Source organism: Onychostruthus taczanowskii, unplaced genomic scaffold, assembly GCF_017590055.1.
Source record: "Onychostruthus taczanowskii isolate IOZ18803 unplaced genomic scaffold, ASM1759005v1 scaffold272, whole genome shotgun sequence".
In the NCBI taxonomy this organism is placed as follows: domain Eukaryota; kingdom Metazoa; phylum Chordata; class Aves; order Passeriformes; family Passeridae; genus Onychostruthus; species Onychostruthus taczanowskii.
Window position 1 is genome coordinate 98,297 of NW_024500040.1, and position 17,337 is coordinate 115,633.

The 17,337-nt window shown below is 40.1% G+C and overlaps 1 protein-coding gene across 1 annotated transcript in view; it reads left to right on the forward strand.

The window, feature by feature from the left end:
* Nucleotides 1–11,223, forward strand: part of LOC121337508 (neuronal acetylcholine receptor subunit alpha-7-like) — a 57,841-nt gene extending 46,618 nt beyond the window's left edge. Inside the window, exons 9-10 of the mRNA XM_041407653.1 lie at nucleotides 4,697–4,806; nucleotides 10,226–11,223. Of these exons, the coding sequence (XP_041263587.1) occupies nucleotides 4,697–4,806; nucleotides 10,226–10,747 (632 nt within the window). The 3' untranslated portion in view covers nucleotides 10,748–11,223. The remainder of the gene's footprint in view (nucleotides 1–4,696; nucleotides 4,807–10,225) is intronic.
* Nucleotides 11,224–17,337: the final 6,114 nt, after the last annotated feature.

Here is a 17,337-nt window from a genome sequence, read left to right on the forward strand (position 1 = left end):
CCTTGAAGTTATTCCAGTTCCACTTCAGCAGTATGTCTTCCAAAACATCTCTAAAATAATGCTAAGGTGCTTCTCTAACATCAGATAATGACACAAAACATCTAAAAATGGTTCTGAATGTTCTTCAAATTATGAATTGAAAAATCATTGCTATCCTTTTAATATAGGTAACATCAGAGTATGCCTGCAAAGAACAGCTATTCTCACTGACTTTTTAGAAGACCTTCTGACTATCTGTGGTTTTATTAGATCCATATTTGTATTATAACAGCACCTGACCATCTTCTGATTGTCCTGGGACAGATGATGACAACTCCTAGATGTTAAAACTGCTATTCAGATTGTTACATAATGCCTCTGGCAAAGAAAAGGAAGAATATCAATTGTACAAGGGCAAATATTTCATACTTCTTGAAGATCAATCAAGCATCCAAATCAGCTGTTTTGTTCACTCACCTCTGCTGAAAAAAGCATTATATTGTTTTTAAAACCTATGAAGAGCATTTAGAAGTGACCAGTAGAGACCTCAGTATCTCTGAGGAATGTTGAGGGACTCCAAACACAGGTCTTCTGGTGCATTTTTCTGGTCTGTGGCAGCTACCCAGGGCAGAGTGCAAATGAGCTACTTCCTCTCCAGAATGTGTCAGTCACTTCCAAGCTCTGCCTCAGAGCAGGTGAATTATCAGCATCCCTGGTCTTTCACATGCACCCTGATCTGGGATTTCTCTTCCTGACACTTCCCACAGTGAAGGGAATTGTTAAAGATTCCAAGATAATCTAGTAACTAGGAGTTACAAGTAGGACACAGAGGGATGTTTAATGGGAGTTGTTAAGCATTTTCCTCCTGCAGTTTAAGTAAAAGGGGCTGAGCTTCTTTGTAAAATCAGATTTGCCTTTACCTCTGCCAACAGGCACATGGGCATAGGACTTTGTAGGGGCAACAGCTTCAAAGCACTAAATGAATAAAAAGGATTTAGAATGGTTCCTAAAACACTGCCAGAAAGGTCTGGGCCAGGTCTGTTGCTTGGGAGACAAAAGCTCATTACATGTCCCACCCCCTTCTCCCCGCCCCCTCCATACCCCATCTCACAGGACAACATCCTATTTCCGCGCTCAGCAACCTCAGTGGAGACCCAGAAACAGAGTTTGCTAATTCAGGGCAGTGTGGGGCTAGCGTGGAATGGGTGAAGATTGAAGTCCTGTGGCTCCAAGGGAAGTATTATCCATGAGCATTGTAGCTTGATCCTTTAAGCAGAAAGGCTTCTCTGCTCACAGGGTTGCTGGAGAGGGCTGAGTCATAGTCATAATCAGAGAGGGTGCCAGAGGTAATGTTGAGTTCCACTGTGGGGAACTGCATGGAGTTCTTTTAATAATGGACGGTTGGGAATGAAATTAAGCCAAATGAGGCAAACATTGTATCTGAGAACCATTTATTGGTAATGAAAAGACAAAATAAAAAGGATTTACTCTACCAAAGAGGGCTAGAGAAGCTGGAGCAAGAGGAAGAAAAATGGAAGAGATGGAGGGAGACAGGAGACAGAGGGAATAAGAGGGCATTATCTCCAGAGGTTGGGGAGTGCCCTCAATGTCCTAAGGCTGTGCACACTCCCTGCCTGTGGACAGCTTCTGGAGTGGACATGAGGTGAGGGGGATCGGGCAGGAGGGCCAGAAACCTGGACAGGGTTGGGGTGAGGATCACGGTGGTGGGCAGACTTGGAGGTGGGCAGGGTTGGACACAGGTGGCCCAGGCAGGAACAGAGGGCGCTGGTCAGGGACACAGGGAGGCAGGACAGACACAAGGGCGAGCAAGAGCCGGCACGGGCAGGAAACCCAAAAGGTCAGCTGGAGCCAGGGAAGAAGAGTAAGCCTCAAGAAGCCCCATAAAGACAAAAGACGCAGGACAGAACAGGCCCCAAAGAGCCCCCAAGGCTTATGATGCAGTTACTTTTTATGCCCCCAGCTCCTCCCAAATTCTGCCTGCTGACAGGAGACCCTTGGCCCTGCCCGATATTCCAGTGCAGTCCATTGGCAGAGATCTTTTGCCATTGATTGCAGAGTGTCTCCGGGGTACAGTGCCTTCAGTGCTCCCCTGGTGGCTGCCTGTCCCATGCAAGACATGAACTGGCGGCCAGGCAAAGTCTTCCCAGAGAGAAGGCTTTCCTCCACTTTCTCCTAGCTGCCTCCTAGACATGGCACATGTGCAACCCCTCCCCTGTGTGCCTCTGACAACTCTTGTTAAGGCATAACAAAACTGAATTGGCTTCTCACAGGTGAACAGGGACAGCAGCCCTTGTAGCTGTCACCAGGTGATGGGTTTGACCTTGCTGGTGCAAAGGCAAAAGCCTGTCAGGAACAGAAATGATCAGACTGGAAGATTAGGCCATGCTTTTAAGGAGATGCATGGAGGACAGCACAGGAGTTTTCCTCATCAGTTCTCCTGCTGCAGTAAGATTATGTTTTTCTGCTGCTAGGAAAGAGAGGATGTAGGATTAAACCCTGGGAAAAAAGATCAGAACATGCTGAATAAGTAAGGATATAATTTTTTTGCCTTATGGACATACCCACTGAGTTCTGAGGTCTTTCCTTCCCTTACAGGGGAGTCGTCACTGAGTCTAGTTGCAGGGTCTTGGCCATCCCTGCCTGATTCTAGATTGTAAGGACAATCAAGGACATGCATGGTCTTGTGATCCAGCAATTCCTTTGTGATCAATAGCTATTAGTTCTACCTTCTCCTTTCGCATAAAATGAGGCAACAGCCTTCATTATATCTCTAGCTAGAGATGTGAATGACCAGCAGCTGTGCCAGTCATTGCTGTATTTTTCCTCTACTTTCACTGTTGTGTCTTCAGGACTGGCAAAATCCAGCCTTAGAGCAGTCCTGGGCATTTCCAGGACTTTGTGACCTTCTCTCTGAATACAGCACCTGCACCTACCTGGTGGGCAGAGATCTACCTGCCAGATTTCAGAGATATCTTGTACATGTTTGACTGCCTCATACTAACACATAGGGCTCAAGTACAGTGCACTATTTTCTCCATCCTTACTTTCCAATGGAAGCCTTCAGTGTACCTTGAACAGGAGCACCCCACTCCTCCCCTCAAAATGCAGATGACACATCTCCAGCCTCTTCTTTGCCTACCACCAGGCAAAACTATGACATATCTTTCTTTATGGGTTTTTGGCTCCCCTCTGGTTCCCAGTCTGTTCTGGAGAGAACTGTTTTCTATTTAATAGCAGTTCTATACAGCAGTTTCCTGACTTCTGCTTCTGGGTTTACAGCATAAAAAATCCTGGGAGCATCAATTCCTCTGCTAATCATTGGCTAGGATCTTGAGTCAGATATTATCAGGTTGTTTCCAAGTTTAACTAGGTAACTAATTTTCCAAGGATATGTGAAAAATCTTAGCTAAAGCCATTTAAATGGACCACCATTTCAGTCTGGTGGCATCAAAATGCGCAGACTCATTTTGATGATATTGATGATCTTTACTGACTCATGGCGGTGATTAAACCAAGAATATCAACACTGCTGTGTTTCTGTTACATGGGGAATGTAACAACTTCCATGAAACCCGGTTTGCTCTGCTTCTGCCTGCTTGTTGACTCTCCAGTCTATGAATAAATGCAATAGAGACCTTTAAATTCATCTCACCCTTGGGACTATTCTTCTAATCTAGATACAAAATTCATTTTGTCATGAAAAGCCATACCTCTTGAAGCAATTGCAGCCTTGTTTTCATGAAGGCCTTAGAACCTCATTATTGTAGGCCAGCTTTTTGCTCCCAAAGCAGTGAAATTTGGTATTAAGAAACAGGCAGAACAAAACTTGCTTTGGAGCTTTGATTGAATTTGTATTTTTCCTTCAAGCTGCGGGAGGGAGGGCTGGGGGGCTGCAAGAGGCTGCAGACCGGGGCAGTGTGATGTGCTCTCCCACATTGCACCATTATGTCAGCCAACAGTAATGCTCCCTGGTATTTTGTCACTGAAGCCTTCAAATGTCATTACCCCTGTGGGCAATTTTGCTTTACACTCAAGCGCATCAACCTCACTTCTGACATGAGGAAGCTATACTGGCACTTAGGAAATGTGGTTTCAAGCCTCAGTTCTGGCTTTCAAGGTCTTGGTTTCTTTCCTGCACAGCAGATCAAAATTTAGCATTGAAGGAGGCTTTACTGTACTTTCATAGGAACTAGAAGAAGTGTCTTGAGGGCTAAGAAGAGTAATGAGAAATATGCCTAACCACTGGGAGCAATAGAGGGGCAAAGGTGGGGAACTGGTGACACTTTTTGAAGGGATACAGAGGCACCATGAGGACAGCATCTCCCTCCAGCACCTCTGCTGGTACCATGGAAGGCCTAGGACTGGGAATGCTGGTGTTCAGTGGGTGTTGTCACCTCAACTTCTCGCTGTCCTGGCAGCAGGCACAAAGGTGTTCTTACTGTGAGGCCCTACACTCCTCTTCAGAGATAAAAACCAAACAGTTTTCACCTTCTGTGTGTTCTAGGCCTTCCCTCACAGGAGAGAAGGGAGCCAAACAGATACACACCTCAAATGCACCAGTGCAGCAGATCAGAGAGTAGAGTGTTCAGATGTGATGCAGTGCTTCTCAAATGTGGATCTCGAGGCATGGCCAAGGAATATTATGTGCTCTTTGTATTCTCTCCCCACCGTAACAAAGTCCTCCTTTTGCTTGCAGCTCAGTATTTCGCTAGCATCATGGTCATCGTTGGTCTGTCTGTGGTGGTAACAGTGCTGGTTCTGCAGTTTCACCATCATGACCCCCAAGCAGGAAAGATGCCCAAATGGGTAAGCAGTTTTGGTGATAAACATTCTGGAGGTTACTACTGAAAGAAAAGAAAGTTGTCTACAGTAAACTTGTTATAGGTGAGAGGCAGAAGTTGTTTTCCATTAATCTGAAGAGTCAGTCACAAACAGCATAGTTGATACTTATGTTTGCAATTGAAGGGAAAGAGCAAACATACTAAATGTGCTTTTCCACTAAAACCAGTTTCCCCTATTCTCCATTGAAAATAGTTCCTCCTATTTGGCCTTTGTTTTCAACCTTACGACAGAGTGAGTGGTTGAATCATTACAAAGTTATCTCATTCACCATCCACTTTGCAAGTGCAGACCTTTAATTTCTTATCCAGCAGACACCAGTGCTGACAGAATGTGCTAAACAAACACTAGTCTCTACTGGGCAGTTTGTCTGCTGCTATCTGATCTATTCCCAGTGCATTAGCATGTGGACCCTCTTTTCTCTGCAGCAGCAGACTTTGTGAGTCCAATGAGGTCTGGCACCAATGCCACCTGGCTTTCAAACTAAATGTTTCCTTTAGACTTTGGAGTTAGAAGAAAATTATGCTCTTTCTCCTTCTCTCCTTTTTAAGACAGATTTTAGAATAGGCAAGGTATGCTTGTATTTAGAGAATGAAAAAGGACAAAAGCAGAAGCAGATAGTCCCAGTCAACTATCTACCACCCTGTTTGTAGGAGTCTGGTTGTACAACACCCTCTGATATCTTCTTCACCACATTTTTCATGCTACACAATTATCCTGACATTTCCCAGTTATTTCCTGAAATGCTGTATGATTTAAAAACCTCTTACTTTCAAGGCAGCAGAGAACGTGAATTCTGGATGAACCTGCTTGTAGGCAAAACATGAGGGTACAAATCTGGGAAACATGCTTCAGATGTCTTCATGGACAGAGTCTGCAGCAGTGTAACAGAACCCATTTTATTGCTTTTTGAGGAGCTCAGGTACAATGGCTCATGTTAGTCCTCCTTCCAGGATCTGCAAGTCAGCTCTTGCTCTCTACCAGTCTCATGTTTTCTTGGCAGAAAACACACTGTGCGGCAATTTCTCATTCAGGAGAAGCCTTGTTCAGTGGCCTGACAGCCAAACTGGCATACATTACAAAACATGCCACCAGGAAGCAAAAACTGTGGAAAGCATAACTGGGAAGTGCAGATGATAGACTGTAAAATGTGTAGAATAGACAAGCTGACAGGGCTGAGGGATCTCAGGAGGAAAAGAGTGAATGCTAAATGTGTAGGGAAGAGGCTGACCCCATAAAAGTAGGCACTTTTACTCTACAAGCCATGGCCAAGGCTCAGTTAGAATTTGTGCTCATCTCTATTCTTTCTGTTGTTGTTTTTGGGTTTGGGTTAGGTTTGTTTTTGGTTTTTTTTCCAATTTTGCCTGTCCACCTATGTCAGGTGTATCTTACAGAGTCACCTTGAATGACTTTTGCTCAGTAAAAAAAAAAAAAAAAAAAAAAAAAAAAAAAAAAAAAATCTGAAGAGAAGAAGTAACTTAAGAAAGAAGAAAATTTTTTGCATTACAGTTTTCTGCATTTCCAGTACCAGCTGCTGCCCTTACCATTTACTTACTTCCCACAATGTTCTCTTCATGTCAGAGCCAGACATCAGTTTATTGCAAACTCTAACCCTGATTAATTGGATATTGTTACAGGATTGTTTTCACCTCCTGCTTAAATGGATTTGTCTGCTGGAGTCAGTTGCAGGGAGAGGCATTGGACAATTGAGCATTTGTGGGAGCTTCTGCAGACCCAGAAGATTTGAATGGATGCATTTCCTAAACACAGCTGCTTTCTAAACCATTTGCAATTGAGCAGTTTCTTTTCCCTGCCTGTCTCTCAAGGGGTCTGTGCTTGCACTTCACAACAGAAGAGGGAGGAGAGTGCCTGTTAGTATTTATCCTTTCTGTAGGTGTTCACTTTCCTTATTCCACTGCTTAAAATTGTGTTTTCCTTTCTATTAATCTTTGAAGACTTACAAACCAGCTTTTTCCAAGAGAGGAATTTAAATCCAAGGTGTTCAGTCAGGGCATTTGTTGGCTACTCAGTTGAAAAATGAGAGCTGCTGGCTGATGGACACTTTTGATAATGTCTGCTGAGATAGCATGGAAAAAACCACTAAAGAAGGCCCAGCTCAGGCACTGTTTGGAAGTGGATAACATCAAGTATGGACTACAGCTCAACTGATCTTTCTCTACTGACAGCCAAGACTATTTCATGGGAAAGAGATATGGAGAGACCAAGTACTGAGGGAAGAAGGGGTTTTGTGGGAAAAGGCAAGAGAACTCTGGCTCTTTGTTGTGCTTAAAGCAGGTTTGTTATGTTTCAGGCTTCTCTTTTGATATGCTTCAAACCTGGACATGCACTGTTCTCCACAGGTGCAGATGTCCCTTATCAAGAGAGCTTTAGACTGTCTGCTCTGGACTAGGCCAGGCTGGTGGCTGTGATGGAAGCTAGCAGTATAGCTGTATTATAGCTAGGAGAGGCTCACAGAAGGGTTGTTGACCTCTGAAGACAGCTGTACCTGTGTACTTCCTTCATAGAATTCCATATATGACAATGCAGGTGGGAGTATAGATTCTTATTATCTTACTCAGCTGTTATCCAAAAACCTGTACGCTGCAGCTGTCTCCTGAATTAAATGGTATGACAAGAACAGATTGATGCCTGAGTGTCTGTGTTTTCAAGGAAATAGGGCATTTGAAATCGAAGCTAATTAAAAGCTGTGTTACTGTCTTCTGGGCATTTATTTTTCTATGGGAAATGGCTTTGACTGTTGTTATAAAAGTAATTTCCCTAAGGAATAAAACCTCTGTCTAGAAGGAAAAAGCAGCATTCCTATATAAAAGCGCTTTTTCACCTCACATATCCTCTCAGAGTTAAGGCAGACATACTAACATTTTCTAATAAGAAAGCTTGTCTGACTAAGTGTTTTGGAATTTCACAGTCCTAAAGAATTAACTTCTCTCTCCCCTTTGCACTGACACTGTTGACACATTGCTTGAAATTAAGACCTTTATTTTGTTCCATGTTGCCCCATTTTGAGTCCATGATCTGTCTGAGCACATTATAATTAAGTAAGTTCAATTAGAGTAAGTTCAATTAAGTAAGTTCAATTAAGTAAGTTCAATTAAAGGCAGTGTCAGTTTCTTAGGCTGCAACACTGTGGGTAACTATTTGTTTGTGATGACTATGAAGGAAATAATGAAATATTTAAAGCAAAATAATATGAATAATGGAAAACAGTCTTTCAGGACTTTCATATTTTAAATCTAGCTGGCATTTAAGTACCAGACAACCACTTGCTCACATCCCAGCTCCCTTCCCTTGTGGTGGTGAGAATAAGAAAAAAACTCCAACACTTTGTGGGTTGAGAGAAGCACAGTTCAATAATTGAAACAGAATACAATATAATAATATGAATAATATTAATTATAGTAATGAGTAACAATAATAAAAAATAATAACAGCAAGGATGAGAGACAGTAATAAAATGCAAGAGAAACAAGTGATGCACAATACAATTGCTTACCACCTGCTGACTGATGCACAGCCTGTTTTTGAGAAGCAATTGACAGCCTCCAACCAACTCCCCACACTTTATATCCTTTTGGAAGATCCCTCTGGCTAGTTCAGGTCAGCTGTCCTGGCCATGCTTCCTCATGACATTGTGTGCACCTGCTCACTGGCAGAGCACAGGAAACTGAAAAGTCCTTGATTCAGGGTAAGCGCTACTTTCCAACAACCAAAACATCAGTGTTTTATCAACTTTATTCTCATATTGAATCTAAAACACCACGCTGTACCAGCTACTAGGAAAATACAGCCAAAACCATGACAATGATGAAGAACAAAAAATTCACTAGTGGGAGAGAAGCAACATGGCTCGCAGAAACTGGTACAGGACTGTGACATAGAAGAGCTCACATTGCAGAATTAAAAAATTGTGTAACTGTCTTTCATTGGTTTTGGCGGCTACTACTACCACTATTATTATTACTATTATTATTATTAGTAGTAGTAGTAGTAGTAGTAGTAGCAGTAGTAGTAGTAGTAATAATATTACTATTATTATTATTATTATTATTATTATTATTATTATTATTATTATTCCCATCTGTGATTACTAAGGCTTCCTCCTTTCTGAAGTTATGCTTATCATTACAGCAGTAACTCCAAGTTCTAGCTGTAATTTCCCCATTCCTGTATCTGTACTGTGCAAACCCAGGAGTCAACTTTTCTTTCATCTAAAACAGCTTTGGAGGCAAAGTGTGGTCCCAAGCCAAATATGACCAAAGTAACAGGAGCAGGATTACACAGGGAATCCTTGTGAGTCAAGGCTCAAAAGGGAAACCAGAGGCCACATCTGTTCCCTCCTTGTTGTTAGATTATTTGGCTTGCAGCCAGGATAATAAAGTCATCCAAGAGGCCTGTATGCATGGAGGGTCCCTCTCAAGCACATTGTAAATTACCTTTTTGTAAGCATAACACCTGGAGGATCTTATAATTACAAGATTTTGCTAATTTACTTTGCTGTTCTTCACACAAGATGTTACTGAATCCACAAACATTTTCCTGCCTTTCGCAGTTACCAATAGGAATTCTAGCAGGCTCAGGCTCAGGCCAAACATCTGAAGGTCAGTTCACTGGAAAAAAATCTCTGGAAGCACTCTCCAGAGTTAGCTCACTTAATGACCTTGACAAGAAACACATGAGGCACAATCTGCCATGTACGTGTTAGAGCATCGCGTGATGCACCAGCACGCAGGGAAATGACAGCAGATAATAGTGGCACTTAGATTTTTAACTGCTAAGTGTAATTGATTTACTCTTTTGAAAAAAAGCCTGCTGTAATACGTGGTTGAACTCCTCAAAGGAGTATAAAATAGCATTTAAAAACCCATGAAAACACATCCAAGGTCTTTTATTTAGATGTAAGCAATAGCTGTGAGGATGGAAAATGTTCTAGAATCTGTTGTATAGGGATTTTTTTCAGCAAAATCTAAACATTGGCCCCCAAAAGTATTTAACTGTATCTCTTTCCTTACAATCTGAGAAATATTTGAAAACCATGCAGCTGATTTTGGGTGGTCTGCTCAATTGTAGACATCTCTGAGTGTTTGATAAAGATGCATCTCCAAGGACCATTTTGTAAAGTAAGATTTTATGTCTCTTGCATTATGTGCTAAGTGGGCATTGAACACCCCTATGTTCAAGACAGATCCAAAAAAGGGCTATCCTTGGTAAAAAGCTAGACCCTCAAAGAAACATTTTGAATGCAGTTAGCTGGAGAACACAGAAATCCATTAGTATTTCTAAGACACTAGACTAACTACAACAGTCACAAAAAAATTTAAAATGCTGATGAGTCTCCTGTATTTCTGCCATGATAACTCTCTTTCAGGTCCGTGTCATCCTGCTGAATTGGTGTGCTTGGTTTTTACGAATGAAAAAACCTGGGGAAAACATAAAGCCCCTGTCTTGCAAGTACAGCTATTCCAAGCAGCAGCTGAGCATAAACAGCATGGAAGTGAACGTCCTTCCTGGGCACCAGTCCAGCAACGGCAACACCATCTACAGCTACCACGCCATGGAGAGCCCCTGCTGCCCACAGCAGAACGACCTGGGCAGCAAGGGCGGAAAGATAACCTGCCCCTTATCAGAAGATATTGAGTTTGTGCAGAAGAAAGCTTTAATGGACACTCTTCCAGTGATTGTGAAGATCCTGGAGGAAGTCCAGTTCATAGCAATGCGGTTCAGGAAACAAGATGAGGGTGAAGAGATCTGTAGTGAGTGGAAGTTCGCAGCTGCTGTCATAGACAGATTATGTCTGGTTGCATTTACCCTTTTTGCCATCATTTGCACGTTTACAATACTCATGTCCGCTCCAAATTTTATAGAAGCTGTTTCAAAGGATTTTGCATAACATTTTCAAAGATGAGCATGATAATCAAAAAGGGAATATTGCCAGTAATTTTACTAGATAATTTAACTCAAATAGAAAAGTGTACTTATATGTGCTAACATACACAGAAGGGGATTAAAATAATTTCAGGACATAATTATTCCTGATGTTAGTGATTGTAGTTACTGAATAGTAAATATATTGAACTCCGTTACTTATTTCATAGACTAGTGTCACATGTAATTATATCATGATCTGTGATAAGTGATAGAATTCAATACATTAAAATACTATAATATATTTATTACAAATTAACACTAGATCAATGTGTTATTTTGAATTTGTGAACTTTTGGATGTCGTTGATTTAAATAACCATTGAAGACTATAATTGTTTTCAGTATGTCTGCCTTTTATAATTATTGTTTGGTCTGGCTGTGACATGCATTTCTCAGATTTGAAAGATGTATCTCCACAGTCTCATGATGCTCTATATTGTATTTATGAAAATAAACTGTCATCATATTAACTCAAGATAGCACAATAACTGGAATGCTTTCTTGGTAAATTTGTTAAGACTGTATCTTTCCCAGAAAATCATTTTGGTTTTTTTTGTTTTTTTTTTTTTTTTAAATTTTAATTAGGAAATATTGGTTGTGACATTCGAAAGAAAATTCTTTCTCCTTGCTGACAATCATATATGTAATTTACAATGCTTGCTTAACTGTTTCTGCCACCTTGAAGGTCTACTTAGTTTAAAATATCACTGCTCTCTTAGAACACAGTGGCCAACATAATACTGACTAACTGTACAATTAGGGCAGAATCTTGTGGCTCCATAATATCTAAGAAATGGTTCACAGATTTAATTTGGCTCAGATTTTGTATTTAGTCCATACCACCAAAGTAGTATTTTTTTGAAAATTCTATTAGTACAGTCTCCTTTCTATGTGGTCACTAGGCTTTGTTAAAAGGAGCATATAAAAGACTGATTTTATTTTGCTCAACTTTAATATATCAAAGTTTATTATCAATTTTCTGTCCCTAAATAGTCTCTAATATAATGTCTATATGTTAATAAAACATAATTGAATTATGCCACTTCCTGGAATATAGGGGGAGAAAAGCACACTATTCTCAATAGCAGCTTTTTTCTGCCCAGTACTGTAGGTGGGAATGACGCCTTTGTTGCATGATTTTATTTTCCCTGCTGATCACAGCAGAGCTAGAAAAGAACATGGTCTGATGTAGACATCTTTCCCCTTTGGAGTAACACTTTTCTGAATGTTTACTAGAAGAAAATAACAATCTATATTCTTCTCAGGCTGACTTTCGACTTCCTGTTCTTCCAGGGTTAGTAAAAAATTAACATTTCCCATCTGCATGATGGGATCCTTCACACCATCATTGTTGGAGAGAAAGAATATGATCATGATTTTACTCAGTGGGAAGTACTTCCATCTAAAATGGATGGCGAAGCTGGTAGCTCTACAGATTGAAGCAATATGCTACTTTTTCTTTAAGGAAAAGGTCCCTCAGCTTTTCCACTATGGCCTTTATTAGGTGTTGATAACTGGCTTTAAACAGAGAGTTCACTGTTTTGAACATTAAATGTCTGCAGCAGTAAGATTATATCATAATAACTGTGGATTTATCATACTTCTTGGAGTTGTGTTCAAAAAAGCACCTGAGGAGGTCAGACTAAGAAGGTCCTGACTACAGTGACCTCTTTTATATTTTACGTACTTTTCCTGGTTACTTCAGCTCCAGATGCAGCTCCAAGTAGTAACAATGGTAAAATCCCCTACTGAAAATTCTATCCATAATTCAGGGAGTTCTCTTCTTCTTCACAGGAGCACTAGCGCTCTAAGTAACTCTTCCCAGGCCCACAGGAGAAAACTCCCGATACCTAGTTATTTCTCCTCAGTACTTTGCTTCTTCTGCTTGCAAAATTGCCCTTGTTGGGGCAATTTTCCTAACAGAAAAACCTCAGCGAAGAGCAGAATTATTTTGGGGGTTTGGGTTAATTACAGCAGGCTTTTCTCTTGGACAGCAGCTGAAATACTAATTTCATTTTTCTGTTAATTAAAAGTCTAAATATCCCATTATTTCTGCAACTTGTGATGAAGGATGCTATATGAACTTTGGAGCACTTGTTCAAGGACCACTAATATTTTTGCTTGAAAAGCATTTTGGAAAGTAAATTTCAGTGACAGGATAAAAAAAGGTAAAAGCTAATGTTAAAGCACACAGTCAAAATAACTTAGCATCCTCATGCAAAGCATTGTTCCCTTACATGAAATGAGTTGTTGTATGAGAGTATTTTTAACTAGATGCATAGATCTTAGGATCAGAATGAGGATGGAAACTATCTGAAAACAACAGTGAAAATTAGTTTAAATAACTTTTTTTCATATATAAAAGTCGGTGCAAATAAAAAAATTCCATTTATAGGCCATGACTTTGTACTGTTAGATTGCCAAGGCTGGATTGTCCCTTATAGATATGCCCTAAAATTCAAATTTCAATTTACAATTCTTTACACTGGACTGAAACTACTTGCTGAGTACTTTTCCAGATCGCGTATGAGGCAGATCCTTTTGCTATCCACTTATCACTTGGCCTTCTGAAAGGTAATAACATTGTTACACAAAGTTTGTAGAACAAACTGTGTAAAATAGCACAGAAAAATGGTTACTTTACAAAGAGAACATTGCAGAGTGTGAACCAATCTTAAGATTTTCCTGAGAATTATAGTACACTTGGAAAGATTGATACATACTGATTCACAGCTCTTTATGGCATCACCAGTTAGTGTCGTTGTGTATTTAATTCCAAGAGAAGGAAAAAATCTGAGCTGTTACAGGAATGTTACGCAAGGAGTGGTGACCTTACTGTCCCCTGATAACACAGAGCATGATAGTAAAGTTCCTTGTGCACTTCATGTTGCTGAGGAGCACCTTATTTCCCAGAAGGCATGATAGATTTCTGCTGTGAAGCTATTCAGCATATTCATCTTGTTAGATGGGAATCTGCCCTGGTTTATTTATCAAACATAAAGAACAATTAATATAATGAAACATAATCTTCAATTCTGACTCATGAGGTATCTTAACGTACCTAGATACACACATGAAAATCTGTGGTTTCCTTGGTTTTCATAGATCATTTTTGTCTTGCAAGTTTTCTAATTTATCTGCCACCATGAGAAATACAGCTGTGTCACTTCCAGCAGGGAATGTCAAGTATTTCTGTATTACAGTAAGGTTGCATACTTCTTTCATTTGAAATTAACTTTTCAGTATTGATGACAATAAAGTAGGGGATCATGATCTAAACCCATTATTCTGAATTACCAAGTGCCTAGGAGAAGAGGATGCTATAAATCAGAAGAAAGTTAATGAAGAACAGGTCTAATCTGGGATTTCAGACAACAAGAATGTCAATATTGAGAAATCCCCAAATACTGTGAAATCCCTACATAAGTAAATAAAGGCAAAACATTTAGGGTTTGAAGGCTGAAATGCCTTCCCTTTTTTGAGGCTTCTCTTGGCAGAATTTGGAACAAAAATTTAGAATTCTGTTAAACACTTGGTGAGGTTACATCTGGGTTAAGGGATTGAGCTGAGCAGTGATCCTCTCTGGCTGAAAGGCTTTCCAGAATTACATACCCAGTTTGGAATTAGATGCTAAACAAGGATTTCTAGGTTTTGGATTTTTTTTTTCTTGATGACGAAGAGACTAAAGGAGAAAGGATGTGCAACATATGAAAATCCAAGTTTCAATGTAGGTAAAAAGCATGTGCTCAGAATGTTGCCACCTTTTCTTTCATGTTGAATGATCTAGAGAATACAGAGGGCTTTGCACTGGTGACAGTAGAAGAGCATGTTTGGTTTATGCTTGATAGTGCAGTTGTTAAAGCTAAGCTCCATCACAACTGCTTCCTGACACCATTTGAGATGGTCTTCAGATCTCTAATTCTTGACTCCTTGTCAAGTCTGTCAATCATACAAATAATTCACACCATTTTTCTCCAGTCCAAGTATGGGAGCAAAAGTGGCTGTGTCTCAAGTGCTTTCAAAAGTTGCTTAATCTTAACTTCCAATAACAGAGAATTCAGTTTCCCTAATAAATTATTTGTGCATTTATTACTTATTGTTAATATCTAGCATATAAATGAATCATCTCAGTCACGTGAAAACCCCTTCTTTCATGTGACGAAGCAGAATGTCAGGATTGTTAGCTGATTAAGTATGAGTAAAAAAATCTTTATGGTGATAATCATGATCATTCTTAGCAATCAAAGTCCTAATCATGGCACAGATATTTTAATATTGGGAATGCCTTGATCATGTAACAGGCACAATTTTGGAAAAGAAAGTTTACTAGTTCTTCAACGCATAGAGAATTTATTTTGTGAACAGAAGCCTCTGAGTTGTTACACAGGCTGTCAACACACTGCTCCTGTAGATTTTCATCTAATGGAAGGAACTGATAAAGACCTTCCCAAGTAAAACATAGGTAGATTTGTCTACTTAAAAGATAGAGTTGTCTGACTGAAGGAAAAAATGTTTTGAACAAAAAAACCCCAGCAAAACAAAACAAAAAAACTCCACAACCCCAAATACAATTAGAATGCAGGGAAAAAAGAACTGAATGCTAGTAAAAAACATTCAGTCATTCTGGTGGCAAACTCTAAAAATAGATATTGAAAAAGAGATAAAATTCAAAAATTTGATTTTCAGAACACATGCTTAACTCATACAGACATTATATCTTCTTGGATTTTTGCATCCATTTTTGAGAGAAAACAGGATCCAAATTCCAGACCAATGAAGGAATATGGTACTGTGCCTTTGGGAGTATCCATTTCCTTATATAGAAAATTATTTTTGTTGAAATAATTTGCATGGTTATGCAACATAGACAACATTCAAAAAGGGGAATTATACATGACATGGTACAGTGAGTTCTAAAAAAAAGAAATTCAAAGATCATATCTGTGACATTCTTGGCTTTAAGGCACATGACATTGCATTCCAAAAATTTTCCACAATCCACATTCATTATTAACATTCAATGATAGAACATAAAAATGGGAAGGCATCCTTAGAAATCTCAATATCCTCTAGTTGTCTGCATCCCTCAAGGTTAAAGCTGTACATTCAGCTATTTTTGCCAACAAATAGCACTGGGAGGTTTTTTTTACACAGAAATTTCATGTCAAAAAAAGGAATGAAAAAACCTTTCTCATTAAGAAAAAAAGCATAAAAAGCAAAAGAAAGTGCAAAAAAAAAAAGCTTCCTTGTAATGTTTTGTGAAATTGTGGGGGAGAAAAAATAGTCTTGATAGTGCTTCAGCTAGAGATTTCTGAAATCTATGAAGTACAGCATTATAGTAGGGCAGATTGTGGTAGAAAAAAAGGGGAAGGGTTTTAAACTACAAGAAGAGGGTTAAATTAGATGTTGGAAAGAAATTCCTTTCTGTAAGGATAGTGAGACACTGGAACAAGTTGCCCAGAGAAGTGTTGGATGCCCTATCCCTGAAAGTGTTCAAGGCCAATTCAGATGGTGCTCTGAGAAACCTGGTCCAGTGCAGGGAGGTTGGAACTAGATGATCTCTAAGGTCCCTTCCAACCCCAAACATTCCATAATCCTATGATTCTATGGTTCAATGATCCTCTGTCAGTACACACTGATGTAACCTTTCACTCGGCAAAGGTTTAGATATCATCTTTCGTGCATTCAAATGCTCACTTTCCAGCTCAAACAAATTAAGATTTTGAACGGAAAAATGGAATTTCAAAGAAATGCTTATCTGTTATTGGCACATGTACCTGCTCTGGTTATGAAGTACTGAATATTACACTTGTAGATCAGCTTCACAGTTCCTTTGCAGTTCCAAGTGAGTCTCTGGGAGCAATAGATTCATTTCTGTAGATGAAGAATCTTCTGTGACTGTGTGTTGTGGTTTAACCCCAGGCAGCAACCAAGCACCACAGTCATTCTTGCTCAGTTCCCCACCAGCAGGATCGACTGGGCAGAGAACTGGAAGGGTAAAAGCTGGAAAACTCACAGGTGGAGAATAATTCAGTTGCATAGGGAATGCAGAAATCACACACACAAGCTAAAAACCCTGAAGAACTCATTCACCATTTCCCATAGGTGGGCAGAGGTTTCGCATCTCCAGGACAGCAGGGCCCCCTCACGCCTCACAGGGACGTGGGAGGACAAATGCCATCACTCCAAACATCCCCTCCTTCCTCATTCTTGCATGGAGCTTGAAATACTGATCAGGATGTCAGAGGTTTTGCAGTATCTCTGTGGTCAGCTTGGGTCTCTCCCCAGCCTCCCATGTACTCCCAGCTTCCTCACCAGCTTGGCAGCTGGTAAAGCAGAAAAGGTCTTGGCTCTGTTATTTTCTCCCAGCTCAGAAATAACAAAAGCATCTCTATGTTATCAACCCTGTATTCAGCACAAATCCTAAACACAGCCCCATACCTGACAGCGTGAAAAAAACTAACCCTACCCCATCCAAAACCAGCACATAGTCCTGTCATTATCCCAAGGACTTGCAGTCAAAAACATCCCGTGAACTAATAGAATATCCTCG